The following is a 22,337-nucleotide window of genomic DNA, read 5'->3' as shown; positions in this document are numbered from 1 at the left end:
AAAGGAAAAAGAACATGCAAATAACATTATAGTGGGTCGAGACTCATTAACAGGCAGAGTGTTATGAATAAGAAAATTAACAATAGGGAGGACCACCATAGGCCAAAAAGACCATAGAAATCTATGTAAAGGCCTGCAATATCAGGGTATTAATAGAATAAAAGACCATAACATTAACCATAAAGATACATGAACAAGTATAAGTCTGCGCACCAACAAATATAGGCAGTGAGGCCCAGAGGGCCACATACACGGGGAGGAAGAAACTGAAATGGACCACAAAGACAAACTCATAATGAACCACGAGACCTGAGAGGAGGAGAGGGCGGAAAGAAGAGGAGGAAGAAAAAGGGAGAGAAGAAGAGGTAGAAGAATCAAGGTAGTTGTCGATCAGAAAAGCGGTCCCAAGGTTCCCAAACAGAGAGAAATCGCCATCAGGGGGCTGGAGAAGTTAGGAATAAATATCAGAGAGGAGGCCCCTCGCCTGAGGCCCACCACGGCACAACCTTTCGCATCTCTGCTTTTCTACTACAGGATATGGGCTCATTTCACATTCTGATCTCAGCATTGAGTGGAAATTTCCACTGTGTTCATTTGCCTGCTGACACTGGGGAGTGGTTTGAGATTTCCATAAATGCCATAAATCATTTAAGTTTAGTACTTCCTGTGGATAGTAGCTTCAGGCTTGAGTTTAATTCTGCATGTGTTTCTAACTGCATTAGGCTAAATGAGTGTCTGGTATATACTATTATATAAATGTGTTTAGTCGTAAAATAAATAAATTCAAGGACTTCAATCTGCAGTGTTGTAAAAACATGGACCTGCAGGTACCCCGTAGGGAAGGCTGGAACATTCTAATTAACCCTAATGAGCAACCATCTACACATTACAGGCAGCAACAGTGCCATTACCTCTTTGGGTCCACCAGGACCACTGACACATCACAAGGGATGTTTTACCTGTTACTTAGGCTGCTATGAGTGCTCAAGTTATTGAGAAAACATGTATTGTAAAAAAAAAATCCTGTCCTCCTAAGGTGTTTCATGAGCTTCTGGGGATCAAGTTAAGGCACAAATAATAATCTACTGTAAATAATAGTTCTAGCCCTAACACAATTCAACTAAATAGGTTGTGTTCAGTATAAATCATTATACCTCAAATAACTGTTAATCTGCACTTCACTGTAGATGTGTATTGTTAGAAAAGCAATGACAAAATGTATTATAATGTTGTATTTCAGATATTTTCAAATGATGGGCAATTCAAAAGCCGCTTTGGTATTCGAGGGAGATCACCAGGACAACTACAGAGACCAACAGGGGTTGCAGTGCATCCAAGTGGTGACATCATTATAGCAGACTACGACAATAAGTGGGTCAGCATATTCTCCAATGATGGCAAGTTCAAGGTAAACTGTCTCTATAGTATTAGACTCAAAATATTGGTTATTTCTCCTAAGGGCCCAATCATACTATGGAATTACCAAGCATAATTTTGCTAAAAAAATTCCACTGCATGAATTAAATTTGGTGTCATTGGTTTTTCCATTGGGTTTTCTAATGATCTGTGGTTACACAAAAAAGTCAATTATAAAGAAACATACTAAGTACCTGTAAACATAATCAGTTGTTCTTAAGAAAATGCTACCATAATTAAGTTTATTAATACCTTTTGGGGGAAATTTATCAAAGCTTGACACCCAAAAAAAAAAAAATACAGTTATTGTGCAAAAATATGCAATTTTTTTTAAACTAGTTTTCAGGAGTCAAGTAAAGTAGTGAGTACACAGTCTGTATAACAGCACATAATGTTGTGTTTCTTCAAAATAACTCAACACACAGCCATTAATGTCTTAACCTTGGCAACAAAGAGTGTACGCCCCTTAGTGGAAATTTCCAAATTGGGCCCAATTAGCCATTTTCCCTCCCCAGTATTATGCGATATAGTGTTAAAAGGTCTGAGATGTGAATGGGTAGCTGGAGTTTCAAAGTGGTGTCATCACTGTCATACTCTTCATTACTGGTTACTGGAAGTTCAACATGGCACCTCATAGCAAAGATGAGGATCCTGAAAAAAAAGATATGTTACTCTACATAAAGATGGCATAAGTTCTAAAAAGATTTGCTTAGACCCTGAAACTGAGCTGCAGCACAGTAGCAATACTACACAGTGGTTTTACTCAGAACAGGCCTGGCCATGGTCAAAGAAGTTGAGTGCACATGCTCCGCGTCATATCCAGAGGTTGTCTTTAGGAAATACATGTAGGAGTGCTGCCAGAATTGCTGCAGAGGTTAAAGGGGTTATCCAGGAATAGAAAAACAGAGCTAATTTCTTTCAAAAACCGCTCCCTGTCTGTCTCCAAGTTGGGTGTGGTATTACAACTAAGCTACATTAACTAAATAGAAATAAGCTGCAGAACCGCACCCAACCTGGAGACAGAAGGGAAGTGGATTTTGAAAGAAATTAGCCCTGTTCATCTATTCCTGGATAATCCCTTTAAAAGGGTGGGGAGGCAGGCTGTCAGTGCTCAGAGCATACGCCGCACACTGCATCAAATTGGTCTTGCATGGCTGTCGACCCCAGAAGGAAGGCTATTCTGAAGAAGATGCACACAGTTTGCTGAAGACAAGCAGACTAAGGACATGGATTACTGGAACCATGTCTTGTGGTCAGATGAGACCAAGATACACTTATTTGGTTCAGATGGTGCCTACAGTTAAGCATGGTGGTGGGGGTAAAGGTGATGGGACCCGCCAAGTGTGTTTACAGACCTATACCCAATTCAGCATCTATGGGGCATGTTCAAACAGAAAGCAGGAAAGCGCATGGTCTCTAATAGGGATGACCGAATCGAATCTGGCGAATCCGAATTCGTTATGAATTTCAGGAAAAATTCTGATTTGCAACGAATGCGAATATCAACGCAATTTGATCGATTAAACTCTATTTAGTGCGGCTCCAGGGCATCTAAAATGGCAAATTCACATATGAGGACATGGGGTAAGGAATCCTGGGAAGGCAGGAACAAGGTAGGCGGGATTACCCTGATTCACATGCAGACTGTGATGTGGCAACCATCTTGTGGCCAGTCAGTTCAGCCTTTTATTGCAGAGGGAGAGAGGGACAGACAGCGGTGTGTGTTGCACAGAAAAGCTTTTTTACAGCAGCGATTCACCTCAAGCCCAAATCAAGCCTAGAAGCACTGATAGGGAAGAGAGTGTGATCGAGAGAGAGAGAGAGAGAGAGAGAGAGAGAGAGCAATTTTGGGTGTAGTACACATAGACTGTGTGCTGCAGCACTGGTGTGTACTGCTGGAGTTGTACACAAATACTGTTTTAAGCATACTGCAGTGCATTGTCCTCCCCTCATAAGTGCATACCACATACGTACATCTAAGTGATGTACTATTTTGTTCCTGTTAAAGTCTTAAGGGCCTAGATACTGTGAAAGGCCAGCCAAAAGTACACACCTGCTGGTGTTGTAGACAAATACTGTTTTATGTATTTTACAAATGCTGTTTTAGTTTAACGCATTGTCCTCCCCTCATATACGCACTAAGTATGTCAGGCAGAGAAGTGCCAGGAAGTACACAGAAGAGTGGCAGAGGCCTGAATTCATCAGGCAGAGGTCACAGCAGACTAGGGGCGAGTGGCAGCAGGAGTCGCAGCGAGAGGCCTGAGCACCCGGTATCAGCTAGTGGTCGTGTCTCGACAGAAACCAATCTGCCGTCATCGATTGGTTAACACAGTCATCCACTTCATCACAAGTGACATCTGACACCCCCAGTCAACAGTCGGTGGGTTCCTCAGACACAACCCTCAGTTGGCATGGCCCGGGAGCAGTCCCTGTCCTATGCTGTTCCCTTCCCCACAGAAGTAATCTTATGCTGTGGGTTCAGCTCCACTATTTAGTGAGGACAATCTACAAGAAGACATTCAGCAGCTACTGCCCAGCCAGGAAGTGGAGGAGACATCCGCCATTTCCTCCGCTAGGCGGGCAAGTATTGATGAGGAGAGTGGATGGGAGGTGGTGTTGCAAGCGTTCAGGCTCCAGAAGCAGACACTATTGAGGAACCTGAGGAGGACATCAGTGACATGCAGACACAACTCTATGATGATGAAGCCGGGTGCAGAAGGGGCTTCCTCATCATCAGGAGAAGAGGGTTGCAGGTTGTCCGTGAGGCAGCATCTGAGCCAGCAAGGGGGTAGCATGGTTGGCAGTCAGCATGGTGGCAGAAGTGGAAAGTCTGGAGCCAAATGTGCCAGGGGGTAGACCATCTGCTTTGCGGCAGCCTACCTTCCCAGGAGGTTCCTGGAGTCGGCCACAGTATCAGTCAATCAGTGCGGACTATTGATGGGAAAATCAGCTACTTGGTGGTGTGGTAGTTATTTATCTAGCATCCGGAGGATGTTAACCTGGCCACATGCAAGATATGTCGGCAGAAGGTGAAGCGTGGCCAGGGTCCCAATTTTGGCACCACGGCCCTGGGTCAACATATGCAGCGTCACCTTAAATTAGCCTGGGAGAACCGTGGCTCCGATGTGGGGGTCCAGCCTGCTGCATCACCCAGTGGCACGCCACTCCCTGCTTCAGCCAAAGATCCACCACCTCAGCCGAAGGAAGCAGTGGCATACCCATCATCTGTCACTCCAGATGCTCCTGCTCCTCCTACTTCGAGCCAGTCGCTCTGCCAGCAATCCATCAGCGAAGCCATGTCCAAGAGACAACCCAACGGCACAGAAGCTGAATGTGCTCCTGTCCAAGTTGCTGGTGTTGCAGTCCCTCCCTTTTCAAGTGGTGGACTCTGCACCTTTCAGAGAATTGATGGCTTGTGCCGAGCCGAGGTGGAGAGTCCCAGTCTGTCATTTCTGTGCAAAAAAAGGCAGTACCAGCCCTGCACAATTTTGTGGAACAGAAGGTGGGTCATTCCTTGAGCCTGTTGTTGTTGTATCAAAGTGCACAGCAGCGCCGATGTGTGGAGCAGTAACTACGGTCAGGGACAATACATGTCCTTTATGGCTCACTGGGTAAACATGGTTCCTGCACAGCCACAACAGCAACTTGGACAGGTCACGCCGCTTCCTCCTCCATGCTCTGAGGCCGTTGGTCATGTGACAATGTGCGACTCCGCCTCCTCATCCTCTACCGTGTCCTCAGCCTACACTGAACGGACAAGTCTCAGTGCCCCTCCAGCATACCATGTGTGCAAGGCACGGCGGTGTCACGCTGTTCTTCACATGGTTTGCCTTGGCAAACAGTCACACAGGGGGAGGGACTTCTAAAAGTCATTCATCAAGAAATCGAATCATGGCTTACTCCCCGATAACTAGAAATGGGAACCATGGTGACAGACAATGGGAAGAACATCTTGTCTGCACTGCGACAAGGAAGCTTGAGACATGCGCCCTGCATGGCACACGTTCAATCTAGTTGTCAAGCGGTTCCTGAAGTGTTTTCCACATCTGCAAGACATCCTAACAATGTGAAGGAAACTTTGCATGCACTTCAGCCACTCTTACACCGCAAAGCACACCCTCCTTGAGCTGCAGCGTCAGAAGGGCATCCCCCAACAGTCTGATTTGCAACGTTTAGACACGTTGGAATTCCATCCTCCATATGTTGTACCGAACAGAACAGAGAAACAAACAGAGAAAAGCCATCTCCGATTTCTCGATGATCCAAGCGGATAGGGGGAAACCCCTGTATAACTTCAATGCCAACCATGGCAGCTCATACATGACACCTGCCGTTTGCTCAGGCCCTTTGAGGTCACCAGAATTACGGGATGAACAACATCATTCCACTGCTTCATCTACTACAACACATGTTGGAAACGATGGCTGGTCAGGGCACTGGAGACGTGTCACCTACATCTCGTGGCCACATGAGCCCTGTGGGGGGCTGAAATGGAGGAGGAGGGGGAGGGGCACAGTGGAGCACAGTTTTAGGTTTTGCGAGCCAGAGGAGCTAGAGGGTTATGAGGAAGGCGAGACAGAGGACCCAGACACACCGTGGCAGTATGCAGTGGAGATGGAGGCAGGGGGTCCCTCCGAGTCACCTGCACTAATGGCACGATGCATGCTTGTCACCATTCAGCAGTTGAATGACTTGTCACCATTCAGCAGTTGAATGACTTCTGGCTCTACACCTTATTGGACCCTTGCTACCGGCACAACATGAGGGCCTTTTTTACACCCACTGAGAGGTAGAACAAACTGACCTACTACAAAGACATCCTACATAGTCAGTTGGCCGATGTCTATCTGCGCCATCATCCATCCTTTCGCAGGTCTGACTCGGGGGGGCCCTCTGCGCTCAACTTCCACTGTCATAGCTGCTGAGGAGGGGTGGGGTGGCAGGAGCAGTACCAGCTCCATCAGCAGCAGCCTGAGTCTACAGTAGCTGATGAGCTGATCATCAGCAGCAGGTAGACCTGGAGCAGGATCTGAACCAGCAGGTGGTGGCATACCTTGAAATCACCATGCCAACACACCTTAAAGATCCGCTGGACTTCTGGGCAGCCAAGCTTTGTGGCCAGCTCTTGCTCTGAAAAAGCTGTCCTGCCCAGCCAGTAGTGTGCCATCAGAGCGGGTGTTTAGTGCGGCAAGGGCCATAGTAACCCCAAGGAGAACTTGTCTGTCCACGAAAAATGTGGCAAAACTGACCTTTTGTGAAGATGAATCAGGCATGGATCAGCCAGGATTTCCACCCACCAATGCCTGATGCATCAGAGTAGATTGACCATGGTGCCACGTCAACACTTGACAAATATTGATAATGCAAAATAGATTTAAGGTGCTGCTCCCCGGTTTCAGACATTCCTCTGCATCAGACCACAAGTAAGTATTGAGAATATGCATTGGCTAAAACGTAACTTTTCTTAGGACAAAATATATGTATCCCAAAAATTTTTTAAATCGAACAAAAGGAAAGGTGTGCAAAAAACACCATGTGCCACCTACACCACCAAGTATTGATGTGATGAAAAGACCTCTAAAAGGTGGAAGGGAACAACGGTCCATTATAACCGGTGGGGGTAAAAACTTCCCCTGTAAGGCCCTACTCTTGCATTATTAATTCCCTTTTTGGCAAGTGTTACTCGCCCTAAAAAGGGTGGCCCCACACAGGAACCTCTCCCTATTTCCCCCTACAAACACTGCCAATTCCCAGGGTTTTTTGGTGGAAATGGAGAGAGTTTCCCTTGTGGGGCTGCCATTTTTAGGGTGAGTAACACTTGCCAAGAAGGGAATTAATAGGGCGAGAGTAGGGCCTTACAGGGGAAGTTTTTACCCCCTACCGGTTACAATGGACCATACGTTGTTCCCTTTCACCTTTTAGAGGTCTTTGCATCTCATCAATGCTTGGTGGTGTAGGTGGCACATGGTGTTTTTTGCACACCTTTCCTTTTTGTTTGATTTAAAAAAAAATAATTGGGGTCATATATTTTATCCTAAGCATATTATTAAGTTAGTTTTGCGTAATGCATATCATCAATAGATACTTGTGCACACTAACACTTTTACAAAAGTGTTAGTGTTTCTTCTGCTCCGCTACTATTCTGATACTGCCACCCGCCTACATATCTGATGCCAAGTTCTCCTTTTTTCACCCACCTTCGTCACTGGGTACTGGTATTGCACCCACCACACCACTCTGTGCCCGGGTCACTTTCAGGACTTCTAATGCTACTGCTGCCACCTTCAGGCTGTCTCATTCTGCCACCATATGTTCTCCTCATGCTGATGCCAGCTCCAGGCTGTGTCATTCAGCCACTATATGTTCTCCTCATGCTGCTGCCACCTGCACGCTGTGTCATTTAGCCACTATATGGTCTCCTCATACTGATCCCACCTCCAGGCTCTGTCATTGTGCCTCTCTGCGACAGTAATTCTAATAGCGACGCCTCTGATCTGCATGTCCTACTGAATAACAGTATTATTTCACTAACCCAGCACACATCCTATGCATGTTACAGCAAGGCAAAGTGTTCTACACCCCTATTGAGGCTCTCTGTAGGTCAGAAATAGCCATTTTTTATTGCAATTCACCGCGAACAAATTCTGACTGAAAAAATTTTAGGAGAAAATTCGGCAAATCGACAGAATCGGATTTTTCAAAAAATTCGTCTCTAACATTAACCAGCTCTGTGATGTGGTCATAGAGGAGTGAAAGTTGACTCCAGTGATAATATGTAGGTATGCTAGCAGGGATATGATTCTTACCCGATTTGTGGCTAAGACTGTAACAACATCAATCTTTTTTTTATTTTATTTTTTTACTGTAATTTTTTTATTTATTTTGTCAAAATATGAAATCAATACAAACAACATCAATCTTAAGTTGTTGTTTCGTTATATTAATGGTTGTGTTTTTATTTAACAGACAAAAATTGGATCAGGAAAATTGATGGGTCCCAAAGGTGTATCAGTTGACCGCAATGGGCACATAATTGTGGTTGACAACAAGGCATGTTGTGTGTTCATCTTCCAGCCCAACGGTAAAATAGTAACGAGGTTTGGAAGTCGAGGAAATGGGGACAAGCAGTTTGCAGGTAAAGTTCAAGAAATATGTAGATCATAATCTTTTAAAATGTATATACATTTATGCAACATTCTATACACTTGTGATAGATATCCATGTTCTACAGTCTCATTATCAAACAGATATTTATGTTAAATGATGGTGTATTGCTAGTATATAGCATGACAATATGATCTGCCAATCCACAAAAAATAGGGACAGAGGTCCCTTTGGCAATCTGTCTGCTAACTGCTTTACAGAGAGAATATATGAAGAAGCCACAGCTTTTAACTAGCACTGTAGGACCTCTTTATTTGAAGATTGATGAGTGCCCTGACATTCAGAACACAGTCCTGTCGATTTCACTTGTTAAAAAAATCCTTTAATTTAATTTTCTAAAATGCCATGTAAAAATATATTTGGTGTTATTTGGTGTCAGTTACTATTTAAGGACAAAATTATATAACCTTAGGCTACTTTCACACTGCATTTGCAGTGTATGTTTGCTATATGTGCCAGGAAAGCTGCATAAATTATATGCTCCCATTCATTAGACAGAGGCCAAATAAGTCTCTTTTTGGCCTCCTGGCATACTATTATGGATTAGTATACATTTTATCTGCTTTATGAAATAGTGCAGCATACTGTGCTATTCCATACAAGGCCACCAATAAAGAACAAGGCATACTGTGGTATATTTTTGTTTACAATGGAATCCCTCAAGACAAATGTCACTGTATTCCTATACACTGGCACCTGTTGAAGGTGCAAGCTTGATCTCTTCCTGATCTGCACATGCTGCAGACACTGGAAATGGCATTGTGAGTAATGTTTGTAAACCCCCTCATATTATATTAAGACACTAGCTGAGTACCCGGTGTTGCCCGGTTTTTCCTTCCTAATCCTTGTTGCGGAGGAAAATAAACAAAGGAGGAAGCTTTTGACTTCATATCCCGTCCTCATATATTGTTGTCAAATCCCAACCCCATATCCCAACCCCATATCCCGTCCTTATATGCCGACCTCCTATCCCGTCGTCCTATCCAGTCGTCCTATCCCGTCGTCCTATCCCGTCGTCCTATCCCGTCGTCCTATCCCGTCGTCCTATCCCGTCGTCCTATCCCGTCGTCCTATCCCGTCGTCCTATCCCGTCGTCCTATCCCGTCGTCCTATCTCGACCTCCTATCTCGACCTCCTATCACGACCTCCTATCCCGACCCGGTTTTTCCTTCCTAATCCTTGTACGGGAGGAAAATAAACAAAGGAGGAAGCTTTTGACTTCATGTCCCGTCCTCATATATTGTTGTCATATCCCAACCCCATACCCCGTCTTCACATCCCGATCTCCTATCCCGTCATCATATCTCAACCTCATATCCCGTCCTCATATCCCATCCTCCTATCCCGACCTCCTATCCCGACCTCCTATCCCGTCCTCCTATCCCGACTCGTAATATGTGTACCAGGTATTGAAATATCTCCAGCCGTACGGAAGTTGTGGGAACATACATTTCCCATTGATTTGCATGGGACTTTAAACAAAAACCCAGACCCTCACAAATGGGGGAAGTTAAGGGTTAAATTAACTATCCTATATTTTAAGTGGACATATAAGTAACATGTGACTAAGTATTATCAAAATATCTCCAGCCGTTTGGAAGTTATGCGGTAACATATATTTCTCATTGACTTGTATGGGACTTTAAACATAAACCCCGCCCCTGGCAAATGGGGGTGAGTAAGGGTTAAATCACCTATCCTATGTTTGTTGTTGACATATAAGTAACATGTGTGCCAAGTTTCATGTTAATATCTTTAGCCGTTTGGACGTGATGCTGGAACATACACACACACACACACACACACACACATTAAGTTTTATTTATATAGATTATTTCATAAAACACTTGTAGATTTCTGTCAATATTTGCAAAATGTTAACTGTATGTATAATTCTGTATTTCTTTAGGACCTCACTTTGCTGCTGTAAATAGCAATAATGAAATTATTGTTACTGACTTCCATAACCATTCAGTTAAGGTACTGCATTTTAACAACTACTTTTACTATACTGTGACACTAAATTATGTTGCTAATAATTCTGTTAGGATTTTTTATACCCTATTTACATGCTTGGAAAATATTAGCATGATTCATAAGAAAACAGGGATTTTAAAATATATAGCATGTTCCTTATTACTATGGATTTTATACAGTCCGTTGCAGAAAACGGAGTATGAGCTGTAGATTCCTGCCACAGGTGATTAAAAAACCCATTGACTATGACAAATCTGTGCCTTGTGAACATGGGTTGAAATTCAGATAAGTCTCCGTTCAAATCTTGTTTTTATACATATTGGAGGTATAAATCAGTAGTATTTCCTGACATATAACTTCTGAAGAGCCCACAGACCTCCATGAACCTAGTGTATACTGTATAGGAGTGTCCGTTTCCACATATCCTGTGCCATATATTGTTTCATATATTGGAGCCTATGGACGATTTATCTTGCTATGGGGGAGATTTATCAAAACCTGTCCAGAGGAAAAGTGTCCCAGTTGCCCATAGCAACCAATCAGCTCGCTTCTTTCATTTTTAACAAGGCCTCTGCAAAATGAAAGAAGCAATCTGATTGGTTGCTATGGGCAACTGGGCAACTTTTGCTTTGCACAGATCTTGATAAATCTCCCCCATATGTGCTTATAGAGTAGATGGAGGACTTATCTGTCTGACCTAAGCAAACTATAAACAAGTCATATTTTTGTTCACAGCACTCAAAAACACTTATTTGTTAAAGATTAATTGGATCTGAAATGCGTCAGTGTGGGGTGCATTTCTCCCATATTTTTTTGTATTTTGAAAATATCTTGCTATACTACAGTTGATTAAATTTTTTTTATTTTTTTTAAATGGATTGACAATAAAGTAGATTTTTTTGCACAAAGATTTACAAATCTTCATTTCATGCTTTATTTATTCACTTCATGCTTCATTTATGGAAATAGATTTAAAAAAACACAAAAACAAACAAGCAAAAATATAAATAAATAAATAAACCACACAAAACATTTTTCAAAGTGGACATGACAGCAGCTTAATCAGGCTAAAAATAAGCCAATCACCTTCTTGGAGAGGACCTTGTTTTGCTGCTGTCAGGTCCACTTTTAACCCCTTAAAGGGATACTCTGGTGGAATATTTTATTTTTAAATCAACTGATGCCAGAAAGTTAGATTTGTAAATTACTTCTATTAAAAATTCTTAATCCTTCTAGTACTTATTAGAGGCTGTATACTACAGAGGAAATTCTTTTCTTTTTGGATTTCCTTTCTGTCTGACCACAAGTGCTCTCTGCTGACACCTCTGTCCCTTTTAGGAAATGTCCAAAGCAGCATATGTTTGCTATGGGGATTTTCTCCTCCTCTGGACAGTTCCTGACATGGACAGAGGTGTCAGCAGAGAGCTCTGTGGTCGTGACAGAAAAGAAATCCAAAAAGAAAATACTTTTATCAGTAGTATACAGCTGCTAATAAGTAATAGTCGGATTAAGATTTTTTAATAGAAGTCATTAACAAATCTAAGAATAATACACAGGAATTGGGGCTCAGGTCAATGATAGTGGACACCAAATGTAAGTGAAAATAAGTATAATAATTTATTAATAATCGGCGATATTATACTACTATAAAATAATGGTATACAGTGGTAACCGTGACTCACCCTTGTGGAATCATGGTATTCACTAAAATAATAGTATCAAAATAAAAATAGATATTTGCTCAAATATAAAATATGACCAACCTCATAAAATTACATGAAAGCAATAATAATTGTAAAATTGCCACCAAAGTATTGCAAATTAGCCTATAATAGAATATTGTCCACACAGTTATTAGCAGCAAGTGGGAATCCTCATGCAAACACACTGCTTCAGCGCAATTTGGTTTGCAGCTGAGGTAACCAATAGCAACCGTATATATGTCCTTATTGGAATAATGGAACTTAGTGTCTGATAGTCTCCACTGAATAGATATAGCAATGGACTGCCAGCAAATGGCTAGTTCATAGGCATATAAACTGTAGCAATGTAGAAAATGAGATAGCAGCGCTTAGTGTAAGAAGATGCTTTTAGATCTCACCGCTCCGGGGCTGCTGTGCTGGATGTCACAGGGAAGCCGCGATCTCTCCTTGATGTCAGCGATGTGACACGATCTCAAGCATGAGTGGGTCCTGCCGGAGAATCGGCCATCTCCAATGGTGGCAGTGCCGGGTTGCGGTGTGTTCTCAGCAGCGGTCTTTCAGCGTTGCGTTATGGTGGGCTGTCAGCTGTGGTCCTATAGCGCTTCTATCTCCTGGATGGCTGGACAAGATAGCGGCATCCTCGTGGCAGCGAGGCGCGCATGTGGCAGACTAGGTGGCGAATAAAATGCCTCTTGTCTGGTCAGTATCTATGATTGCTGCTGAGGAAAAAACAGTTTTGAAACGCGTCCAGCATCCCGTTTTATGAACATTGCGACCACCTCTATTAAGAGCTATCTAGCCCCAGTCGGTCACTCACTATACTGACCAGACGAGAGGCATTTTATTCGCCACCTAGTCTGCCACATGCGCGCCTCGCTGCCACGAGGATGCCGCTATCTTGTCCATCCATCCAGGAGATAGAAGCGCTGTAGGACCACGGCTGACAGCCCACCATAACGCAACGCTGAAAGAACGCTGCCGAGAGTACACCACAACCCGGCACTGCCACCATTGGAGACGGCCGAGTCTCCGGCAGGACCCACTCATGCTTGAGATCGTGTCCCATCGCTGACATCAAGGAGAGATCGCGGCTTCTCTGTGACATCCAGCACAGCAGCCCCGGAGCGGTGAGATCTAAAAGCATCTTCCTACACTAAGCGCTGCTATCTCATTTTCTACATTGCTACAGTTTACATGCCTATGAACTAGCCATTTGCCGGCAGTCCATTGCTATATCTATTCAGTGGAGACTATCAGACACTAAGTTCCATTATTCCAATAAGGACATATATACGGTTGCTATTGGTTACCTCAGCTGCAAACCAAATTTCGCTGAAGCAGTGTGTTTGCATGAGGATTCCCACTTGCTGCTAATAACTGTGTGGACAATATTCTATTATAGGATAATTTGCAATACTTTGGTGGCAATTTTACAATTATTATTGCTTTCATGTAATTTTATGAGGTTGGTCATATTTTATATTTGAGCGAATATCTATTTTTATCTTGATACTATTATTTTAGTGAATACCATGATTCCACAAGGGCCCTGTGGGTCACGGTTACCACTGTATACCATTATTTTATAGTATTATAATATCGACGATTATTAATAAATTATTATACTTATTTTCACTTACATTTGGTGTCCACTATCATTGACCTGAGCCCCAATTCCTGTGTATTATTCTTATATAACTTTGAACACCGTGGGTAGGTGTTATTATTGGGCTGCCCAGGTCTATTTTGGTGTAGATATAACAGGAGCCACTCCATACATTATTTCATTTACAAATCTGTTTAACTTTCTGGCATCAGTTGATTAAAAAAAAATATATAAAGTTTTCCACCGGTGTTTGCCTTTAAAGGAGTACTTTGGTGCAGAGTACTCCTGCTCTGTTCTGCCCGGGCTGCAAAAAAATGAAAATAAACCATCTCTCACCTTCCTGGGTTCCCGCGGAGCACCACTACAGCTGATCGGTCCTCCGGTCCATCTTCTTCATACTTCCATGTGAACGAAGCGTCACATGGCGCTCAGCCTATTATGGGCCGAGGCAGAACATCACGGCGGCCGGCGATAGGCTGAGCGCCATGTGACGCTTCGTTCACACGGAAGTATGAAGAGGATGGACCGGAGGACCGATCAGCTGTAGTGGCGCTCCGCGGGAACCCAGGAAGGTGAGAGATGGTTTATTTTCATTTTTTTGCAGCCCGGGCAGGACGGAGCAGGAGTGCTCTGCACCAGAGTACTCCTTTAAGTACCAGGCCAATTTTCATTTTTACACTTTCGGTTTTTCCTCCTCCGCTTCGAATAATCATAACACTTTTTTACCTACAGACCCATTACATTTTCTACCTACAGACCCATATGAGGGCTTGTTTTTTTTTGCTCCACCAATTGTACTTTGCAATGACATCAATCATTTCATAACAAAATCTATGGCAAAAAAAATAAAAATAATTGTGGTGCAAAATTGAAAAAAAAAAAGCAATTTTTGGGGGCTTCCATTTCTACGCAGTGCACTTTTCGGTAAAAATTACACCTTTATCTTTATTCTGTAGATCCATACAATTACAACTATACAACATTCATATCGTTTTATTTTAAGACTTTAAAAAAATGTATGACTTTGTATGCTTAAAATTGTACTATTCTGACCCCCTACAACTTTTTATTTTTCCGTGTATGGTGATGTATGAGGGCTCATTTTTTTTCACAGTGATCTGTAGTTTTATTGGTATCATTTTTGTTTTGATGGGACTTTTTTTGATCGCCTTTTATAATTTTTTTTTATAGTATATGAAGTGACAAAAATGCACAATTTTGGACATTTGTATTTTACGTGTACGTTATTGACTGTGCAATTTAACATTATATTTTAAAATAGTTTGGACATTTTCACATGCGGTGATACCACATGTTTATTTTTTATTTTTGTTTACATTATTTTATTTAAAAAATGAATTCATTCACTCTTAATAACTTTTTTTAGTCCCCATAGGGGACTATTACATGCAATCTTCTGACTGCATATACTGTTCAATGCTGCTCCATACTTATCGGTGCTTCATGGCTTTAGCCTGCCAGGGCTGACTGGAGCATAGGAGCACCTATCGGACTGCGAAGAGGCAGGAAAGGGCCCTCCTCCCTCTCAGCTTCGCTGAGCTAGCCGGGAGTAATTAATTTTTTTTTTACTTTAGACGCTGCAATCAACTTTGATTACGGCGTCTAAATGCTTAATGTTGTGCATCGGCCCGATCAGCTATTACCGGCATTAGCCATAGGTCTCGACTGCTGAAAGCAGTTGGGAACAACAGAACCTCTTCATAGTTTGGGAGAAGGAAAAGTGCATACAGGTACGCACTTGGTACTTAAGTTTTTAAATAGAACTTTATTAAAAATTATGTAAAAGTAAATCACTACATGCTGTCATAGAAAACATATGAAGTGTTCTATGTGAAAATGCTACTCGAGATGCAGACATTTATGTGCTGTACTATCACACGTTTATTTTTTTAATTCTTAAAAAGTTGAGAAAATACAATGTATCTTTTGGGCCTATAGCTTCATAAGGATGCTTTTTTATATTCTTGTCCAGGTATTTAATCAGGATGGTGAGTTTATCTTGAAGTTTGGATCAAATGGAGAAGGCAATGGCCAGTTTAATGCACCAACTGGAGTGGCTGTGGATTCCAATGGAAATATAATAGTAGCTGATTGGGGAAATAGCAGAATACAAGTAAGAGCTCATATTATTATTAATTGTTTCAGAAACATACACCTAACTACAAAGTTAATAATGACCCAGCATTAGTCTTTAATGTTATTGGTATTTATTTTATTTGTTTGTATTCATATGGATGGTAAAATTGTTCCAGTTTGGAGACCTTAAAGTGTTACTGTCATTAGAAACAATACCTCAGTAAAAACTAAGCATTTTCCTAATATACTACAAAAAAAATTGATTGCTAAGGATAAGAAATAATTGTTTTTTTTTTAAAAAGGCCACTATAGGTCTCTCTTTAATTTTGCAAACGAACCCTTGGATCCTAGTTTGTTTGGTCCTATTAACTTAAAGGGGTACTCCGGTGGAAAACTTTTTTTTTCTTTAAATCAACTGGTGCCAGAAAGTTAAACAGATTTGTAAATTACTTCTATTAAAAAAATCTTAATCCTTCCTGTACTTATTAGCTGCTGAATACTACAGCGGAAATTCTTTTCTTTTTGAAACACAGAACTGTCTGCTGACATCCTGAGCACAGTGCTCTCTGCTGACATCTCTGTCCATTTTAGGAACTGTCCAGAACAGCATATGTTTGCTATGGGGATTTCCTTTTACTCTGGCAGTTCCTAAAATGGACAGAGATGTCAGCAGAGAGCACTGTGCTCATGATGTCAGCAGACAGCTCTGTGTTTCAAACGGAAAAGAATTTCCGCTGTAGTTTCAGCATCTTATAAGCAGCTAATAAGTACAGGAAGGATTAAGATTTTTTAATAGAAGTAATTTACAAACCTGTTAAACAACTGGTGCCAGAAAGTAAAAAAAAAAAAAAAAAAAAAAGTTTTTCACCGGAGTACCCCTTTAAACTGGGACCTGTTTGCTGAAAGGGGGCGTGTTCATCTCCCTGCTCCCTCCCGTGCTTCAGTGTATAATGCAGCTTTTACCAATGTGAGCTGAGCCTCTGTGTGATCCAGACAGCTTCCAGCCTTTTCAGAAGAGGAGCATTTCCATGCACACTGACAAACCATTAAAAGGTGCTAAATTATTTATAAGCTAAATGATTTGTCTTTGGTCATTCTATAAACTTAAACTCATATATACTTGTGTACTTCCAATATATAGATTCTGCTTTAGGGTTATATAAAGCATGCACTTTGGGGAAAAAGCTTTGCAATTGTAAAAATTTTAAATGTTTGGCACAAGACACTTTCTTGTGTACTTGCACCATAAAGGTTCACATGGCTGCATTAGAGTTATATGAAGATGCACTTTAGGCACAAAGCTTTGCAAGTGTAAAAATGTTTGTGCAGGCCTCAAGACGGGGGGGGGGGGAGAGAGAGTAAATTTGTAAGTTTGTCATACTCCTAAATAAACACCCCCAGGAGAGCTGACAAAACAGTGAACACCATAAGACATAGATCAAAAGGTATTTTACATATAAAAACATGCATATTATGCATACAGGTCTTAGGGCACATTACTAAACTAACTTGACAATTTTTTTATGTTCTTACTAATGACAGTAACGCTTTCATCTTTCCTAGCAACATATAGGAGTAGATTTATCAATCTGTCTGGCTCATAGCAACCAATCACAGATCCACTTTAATTTCACAATTTACTCTTGTACAATAAAACCTGGTGGTTGATTGGTAGTTTGTGGTTTGCTCCATTGTTGCTAAATTACTTGTAATTTACCAAATAAAATGAACTTGCATTTTCCCATTCCATTTTTTTTTAAACAAACTGAATATGTGTTGATATAGAGAAACTGCCGAGAACAGTTGGTGAAGGATTAGCATTTTATAGAAATCAGGAAACCATTTACAGTAAACTCTCAGGCAATGGCCAATACTGCTCTCTAGGCTAGCAGTAGACATACAGTACAGTGAAACATTGAGAAAATGAATGGAACCTGATGAACTCAATTATAAGTACGGTAAATTGGGCTTATCACTCTGGTACTGCCATCTTGGTTTTGTGTATAACTGAAACCATTAAAGCATTGTAAGTAGCGCAGTGTAAATGTGTGTGGGGTAACAGACCCAGCCAATAGATATAGTGCAGTATGTAATGTTTGGGCATGATTTTAGCAACTTCTCCTTTTAAAGCCCAGTAACAAGCAACAGTTTTCTAAATGCCTTTATTATTCCAGACTATTATGTATAGAGCACCTTGAGAACGGAGTGTAAGAATTACAAAAAAAGCTGGTATGATTAGTCTAGTAGATACTGAAATTTGCTTGGAGTTTAATTTAATAAATTAAGGGATTATTCCGGATTAGAAAAACTTTCTTTCAAAAACAGCACGTGTCCTCAGATTGTGTGTGGAATTACAGCTTTGCTCTATTGACTTCAATAACTGAGCTGCATCACCTAAAGAGGCGCTGTTAGAATTCTTTAATTTGCATAAAAATCATGGCCATCTAAAATATCATCATAGATGATGATCATTTAGCTGCCAAGGATGTCTATGCAATAAATTTATACATATAGGTATCATAGTTTCTTTAACCACCAGTAAATATTATTTTTTTGTAATTTTAGGTTTTTGATGGAAGTGGATCTTTTTTGTCTTACATCAATACTTCTGCTGACCCACTATACGGTCCACAAGGACTGGCTCTGACTTCAGACGGCCATGTTGTTGTAGCAGACTCTGGGAATCATTGTTTTAAAGTTTACCGGTACTTACAGTAAATGGACAGACACAGTTTTGTGGGATTTACTGCACTCAATATGAACCAATGGAACTTCTAGCAAGATGGATGGAAGTGATCTCCAAATGACTTTCTCTTATTTAATCTCCATGTGATCATGTTTACGTTTTGGCGATGGCTCTTGTCTGTGTCAGATTGCTTCATCGCTACACACTGAAAAGTGAACTTTCCAGTGTAAACTAGGATGCCATTAACGTGTTACTGGAAACTTTAAAAACACTCATCTTGTGCACTTAGGACTTGGATCTCTTAGGCTAAGTTCACACCACGTTTTTGCAATACAGTTCCCGTATAAGTTTTAAATTTAGGAACCATATTGAAAACTGTATGCATTGACTCTCCATTGAAAACTGTACGCCAAAAGAGGCATCCGATTGTGTCCATTTTGCATTCTGTACGGTTTTGTCCGTTTTTTTCCCGTACCCAAAACCATAGCCTACCACGTTTTTTTGGTATGGGTGAAAAACCGTATATTGAAACATATAATATTTTTCAATGGGAGTCAATGGGAACCATACAGAACCGTATGTGCGTATGGTTCCATCCGGTTTTCACCATATGGTTTTTGACTTTGAACAGGTTTCTTTCTTGGAATTTCAATCAGACAAGTGAAACTTTATTCATAATGGAATGAAAAGATAAAAACGTATGCAACCGGACATCATTTTTCAAACCCTATAAGGTTTTCAACCATATACGGATTAAAATTTGTACACATGTTTTGATACAGTTTAGTCAGGTTTTAAGGAATCCATTTTTTTAAATCAAAAATCTGATATGGCAACTGTATTGCAAAAATGTGGTGTGAACCCAGCCTTAGATGAAGAACTCATGGACCTGGTGCTCCTCTATGGAGCTCCCACATTCTATAATCAGTTGTTGTCAAACATCATTTGCCCAGCACTGAAATCCACAAGTCTTCTAGCTCTGTGTATCCTGGTAGGTATTGTATTTAAACATAGGAAAAAAAACTTGGTCTTAATTAACATTAATGTAACATAGTAAATGTACACGTGTTTTCAAAACCTTTACAAACTGTTGTCACATTTGTAATAATACCCTAAGTCTTCTCTACGCGGCCATTTACAGTTTATGTGCACTTCTATTTATCCTGTGGTACATTGATAAAATATCATGAAGTATATGCTGTTTCATTTCATGCATCTTTTCCATTTTTATACAAAATAGAAAAACAAGTTCAAATGAATGTTGATTGAGTACCCCATGATGGGTCAAATTCAGATGACTATGGAGCTATGCCTTATTGAGATGCCCAGAGATACCAAAATTATCCACTTTGGAACATTGGGGGAGATTAATTGAAACCTGTGTAGCGAACAGTGGTGCAATTGCCCATTGCAACCAGATTGCTGCTTTAATTTTTCACAGGTCTCTTTAAAATGAAAGTAAAAAATCTGGTTGTCATGGGCAGCTGCACCACTCTTCCTCTGCACAGGTTTTGGTAAATTTCGCACTTTATGTGCTTTCTTTTCAACCTAAAACATCCTTACTTACCAGTTAGTGAAAACTAAAATTGCTAAGTGAAGCCTTGTATGGGATTAATAGCCATAAGAGTGTAGACTTGTACTTATGGAATAAATGGCACTAAGTCTGTGTTCACATCACGATTTCTCCATCCGACTTGAGTACACGATTTTATAACTTAAAATAGTCTGAAATCGTATATAAAGTCTGATCCATGACCTCCATTAAAAAATCGGATCCATTATTCATAACCGATTTGATCCGCATACGATTTCACATGATTTTTGTTCGGGTCTGAAATCGTGGTCAAACCCGAATTTTTTTATGTAGGTTAATGGATCCGACTTTATATACACTTCATATGATATGTTATAAAATCGTGTACTCAAGTCGGATGGAGTAATCGTGATGTGAACACAGCCTAACAAAAAAGGAAAAAAAAGGTAATGAGCTATTGTAATTGTACATTTCATTGCTTTTGTTAAAATTTGCTAGAAACAAGAAAAGCTATTAGCCTGGGTTCACACGGTGCAGGTGTGAGCTTTTTTTCCCCCTGTGAATAAGGCTGGGTTCAAATGCAGGGATAGGGTGCAGTATGGCAAAATCTGCAAATTGCTGCTGTTGTGTGATGTGGTTATTGGCTAAGCAGTTTTCTCATAAAAAAAATAAAAAAAATTGTGCTGTCAAAAACCTTGGCAATCCAGAGTAAAACATGTGCATGTGAACCCAGCCTTATGGCCAGCAGAATGATTATTAAAGGTCTTATTTCACAGAAATAGTGGACGTTGGTAAAACGTAAATCAAAAAGTTGGAGGCACTGTCAGGTTGAATATCTGCTGTATTTGAATTGAAAATTAAAATGTGTTAACCTTGAAAACTTAGTCCTCATTACTAACATGTGAGGTGAATTACCATTCACAATATGCAACCGTATTGTTGCATGCTGCATTTCCTTTTGGAAGCACTCAAAACAAAGGGAATATGCCACATAAAACAGCAGCTAATGGAATATTATAATTGCTGTAAGAGCAGATCTGCACACAGAAAGAAAATTAGCTGCAAAGACTAACAGTGGTGCTGGGTATGTTCACATGGTGTATCTTAGGGCCACCTTATCAGACAACCTGACCCTGTGCTGAAAAGGAATGCCGATCTTGTTGGGCAGGGAGGTCCACACAAGTGATCGCTGGATTGTTTGTATGGGCTGATGCTGCCATCAGCCCTCAGCCACACTTAGTATAACACTGTTGAGCCATGTGTAATAGGACCCGTAGGCTAAATTTCCACTTGTCTTTTTTTTTTTTTTTTCATTTGAGTGGAAATGGAATTTTTGGCACCTTGGCAGTTTTTCCAGCCTTTCCTGGGAATAGCCCCTTTTTTCACAGGTGAAAAAAATGGCAAATACAAAACCTACATGGCGTCTTTAATGGCGTTTTTTTTAAACTCCCATAGACTTCTATGGGAGAGAAAAAACGCCATGGGCTCAAAATGCTGTGATTTTGCAAGACTGCCAAGGAGCTGAAAAATGCCAAAAAAGGATAAAAAAAACGCCATGGGCTCAAAATGCTGTGATTTTGCAAGACTGCCAAGGAGCTGAAAAATGCCAAAAAAGGATAAAAAAAAAATGCCAAACTGAAAAAAGAATGAAGCACACACAATGCACTAGGGCTTCACAAGCATATAAATAACTTAGGGCTGCTTTATACTTACAAAATACAGCTTTATAATTCCTCTGGGAGTCAGGCCAACAGTCGGAGAGGTGGAGCAGGGGTCCGCACTTCCTCTGTCAGGCAGTTGAATGACACACAGGGCTCGCCTGCCTGTGTAGCTTTGCTGCATACGTGTCAGCTGTCAATCAACTGCACAACATAGGCACAGAGAGAGAGAGAGAGAGTGTGGCGCTGGAGCAGAGCGGATCCTGGGCTCTGCATCTCTAACTGTTGGCCTGACTCCCAGAGGGTTTATCAAGCTATTATTTTGTAAGTATAAAACAGCCTATTACTGTATGCCTAGAATATGCACAAGTATATTCTTGGTGACAGTTGCGTTTTAACATTAAAATCACTTCTGGTGTATTTCCATGCAGAATACTAGTGTATTCTGCTCAAAAATGCAGATTAACCACTTAGGGACCACGGGCGTACTGATACT

General features: G+C 41.0%; 1 protein-coding gene across 4 annotated transcripts in view; it reads left to right on the top strand.

The window, feature by feature from the left end:
- Window positions 1-21,063, top strand: part of TRIM2 (tripartite motif containing 2) — a 150,540-nt gene extending 129,477 nt beyond the window's left edge. For all 4 annotated transcript variants that reach the window (XM_056562526.1, XM_056562536.1, XM_056562519.1 and 1 more), the window contains 5 exons: window positions 1,241-1,408; window positions 8,383-8,551; window positions 10,490-10,560; window positions 15,860-16,000; window positions 18,529-21,063. In XM_056562526.1, the coding sequence (XP_056418501.1) occupies window positions 1,241-1,408; window positions 8,383-8,551; window positions 10,490-10,560; window positions 15,860-16,000; window positions 18,529-18,681 (702 nt within the window). In that variant the 3' untranslated portion in view covers window positions 18,682-21,063. The remainder of the gene's footprint in view (window positions 1-1,240; window positions 1,409-8,382; window positions 8,552-10,489; window positions 10,561-15,859; window positions 16,001-18,528) is intronic.
- Window positions 21,064-22,337: the final 1,274 nt, after the last annotated feature.

Source organism: Hyla sarda, chromosome 1 (genome assembly GCF_029499605.1).
Source record: "Hyla sarda isolate aHylSar1 chromosome 1, aHylSar1.hap1, whole genome shotgun sequence".
NCBI lineage: Eukaryota > Metazoa > Chordata > Amphibia > Anura > Hylidae > Hyla > Hyla sarda.
The sequence above is the reverse complement of the archived record's forward strand: the minus strand, read 5'-3'. Positions and strand labels throughout refer to the sequence as shown.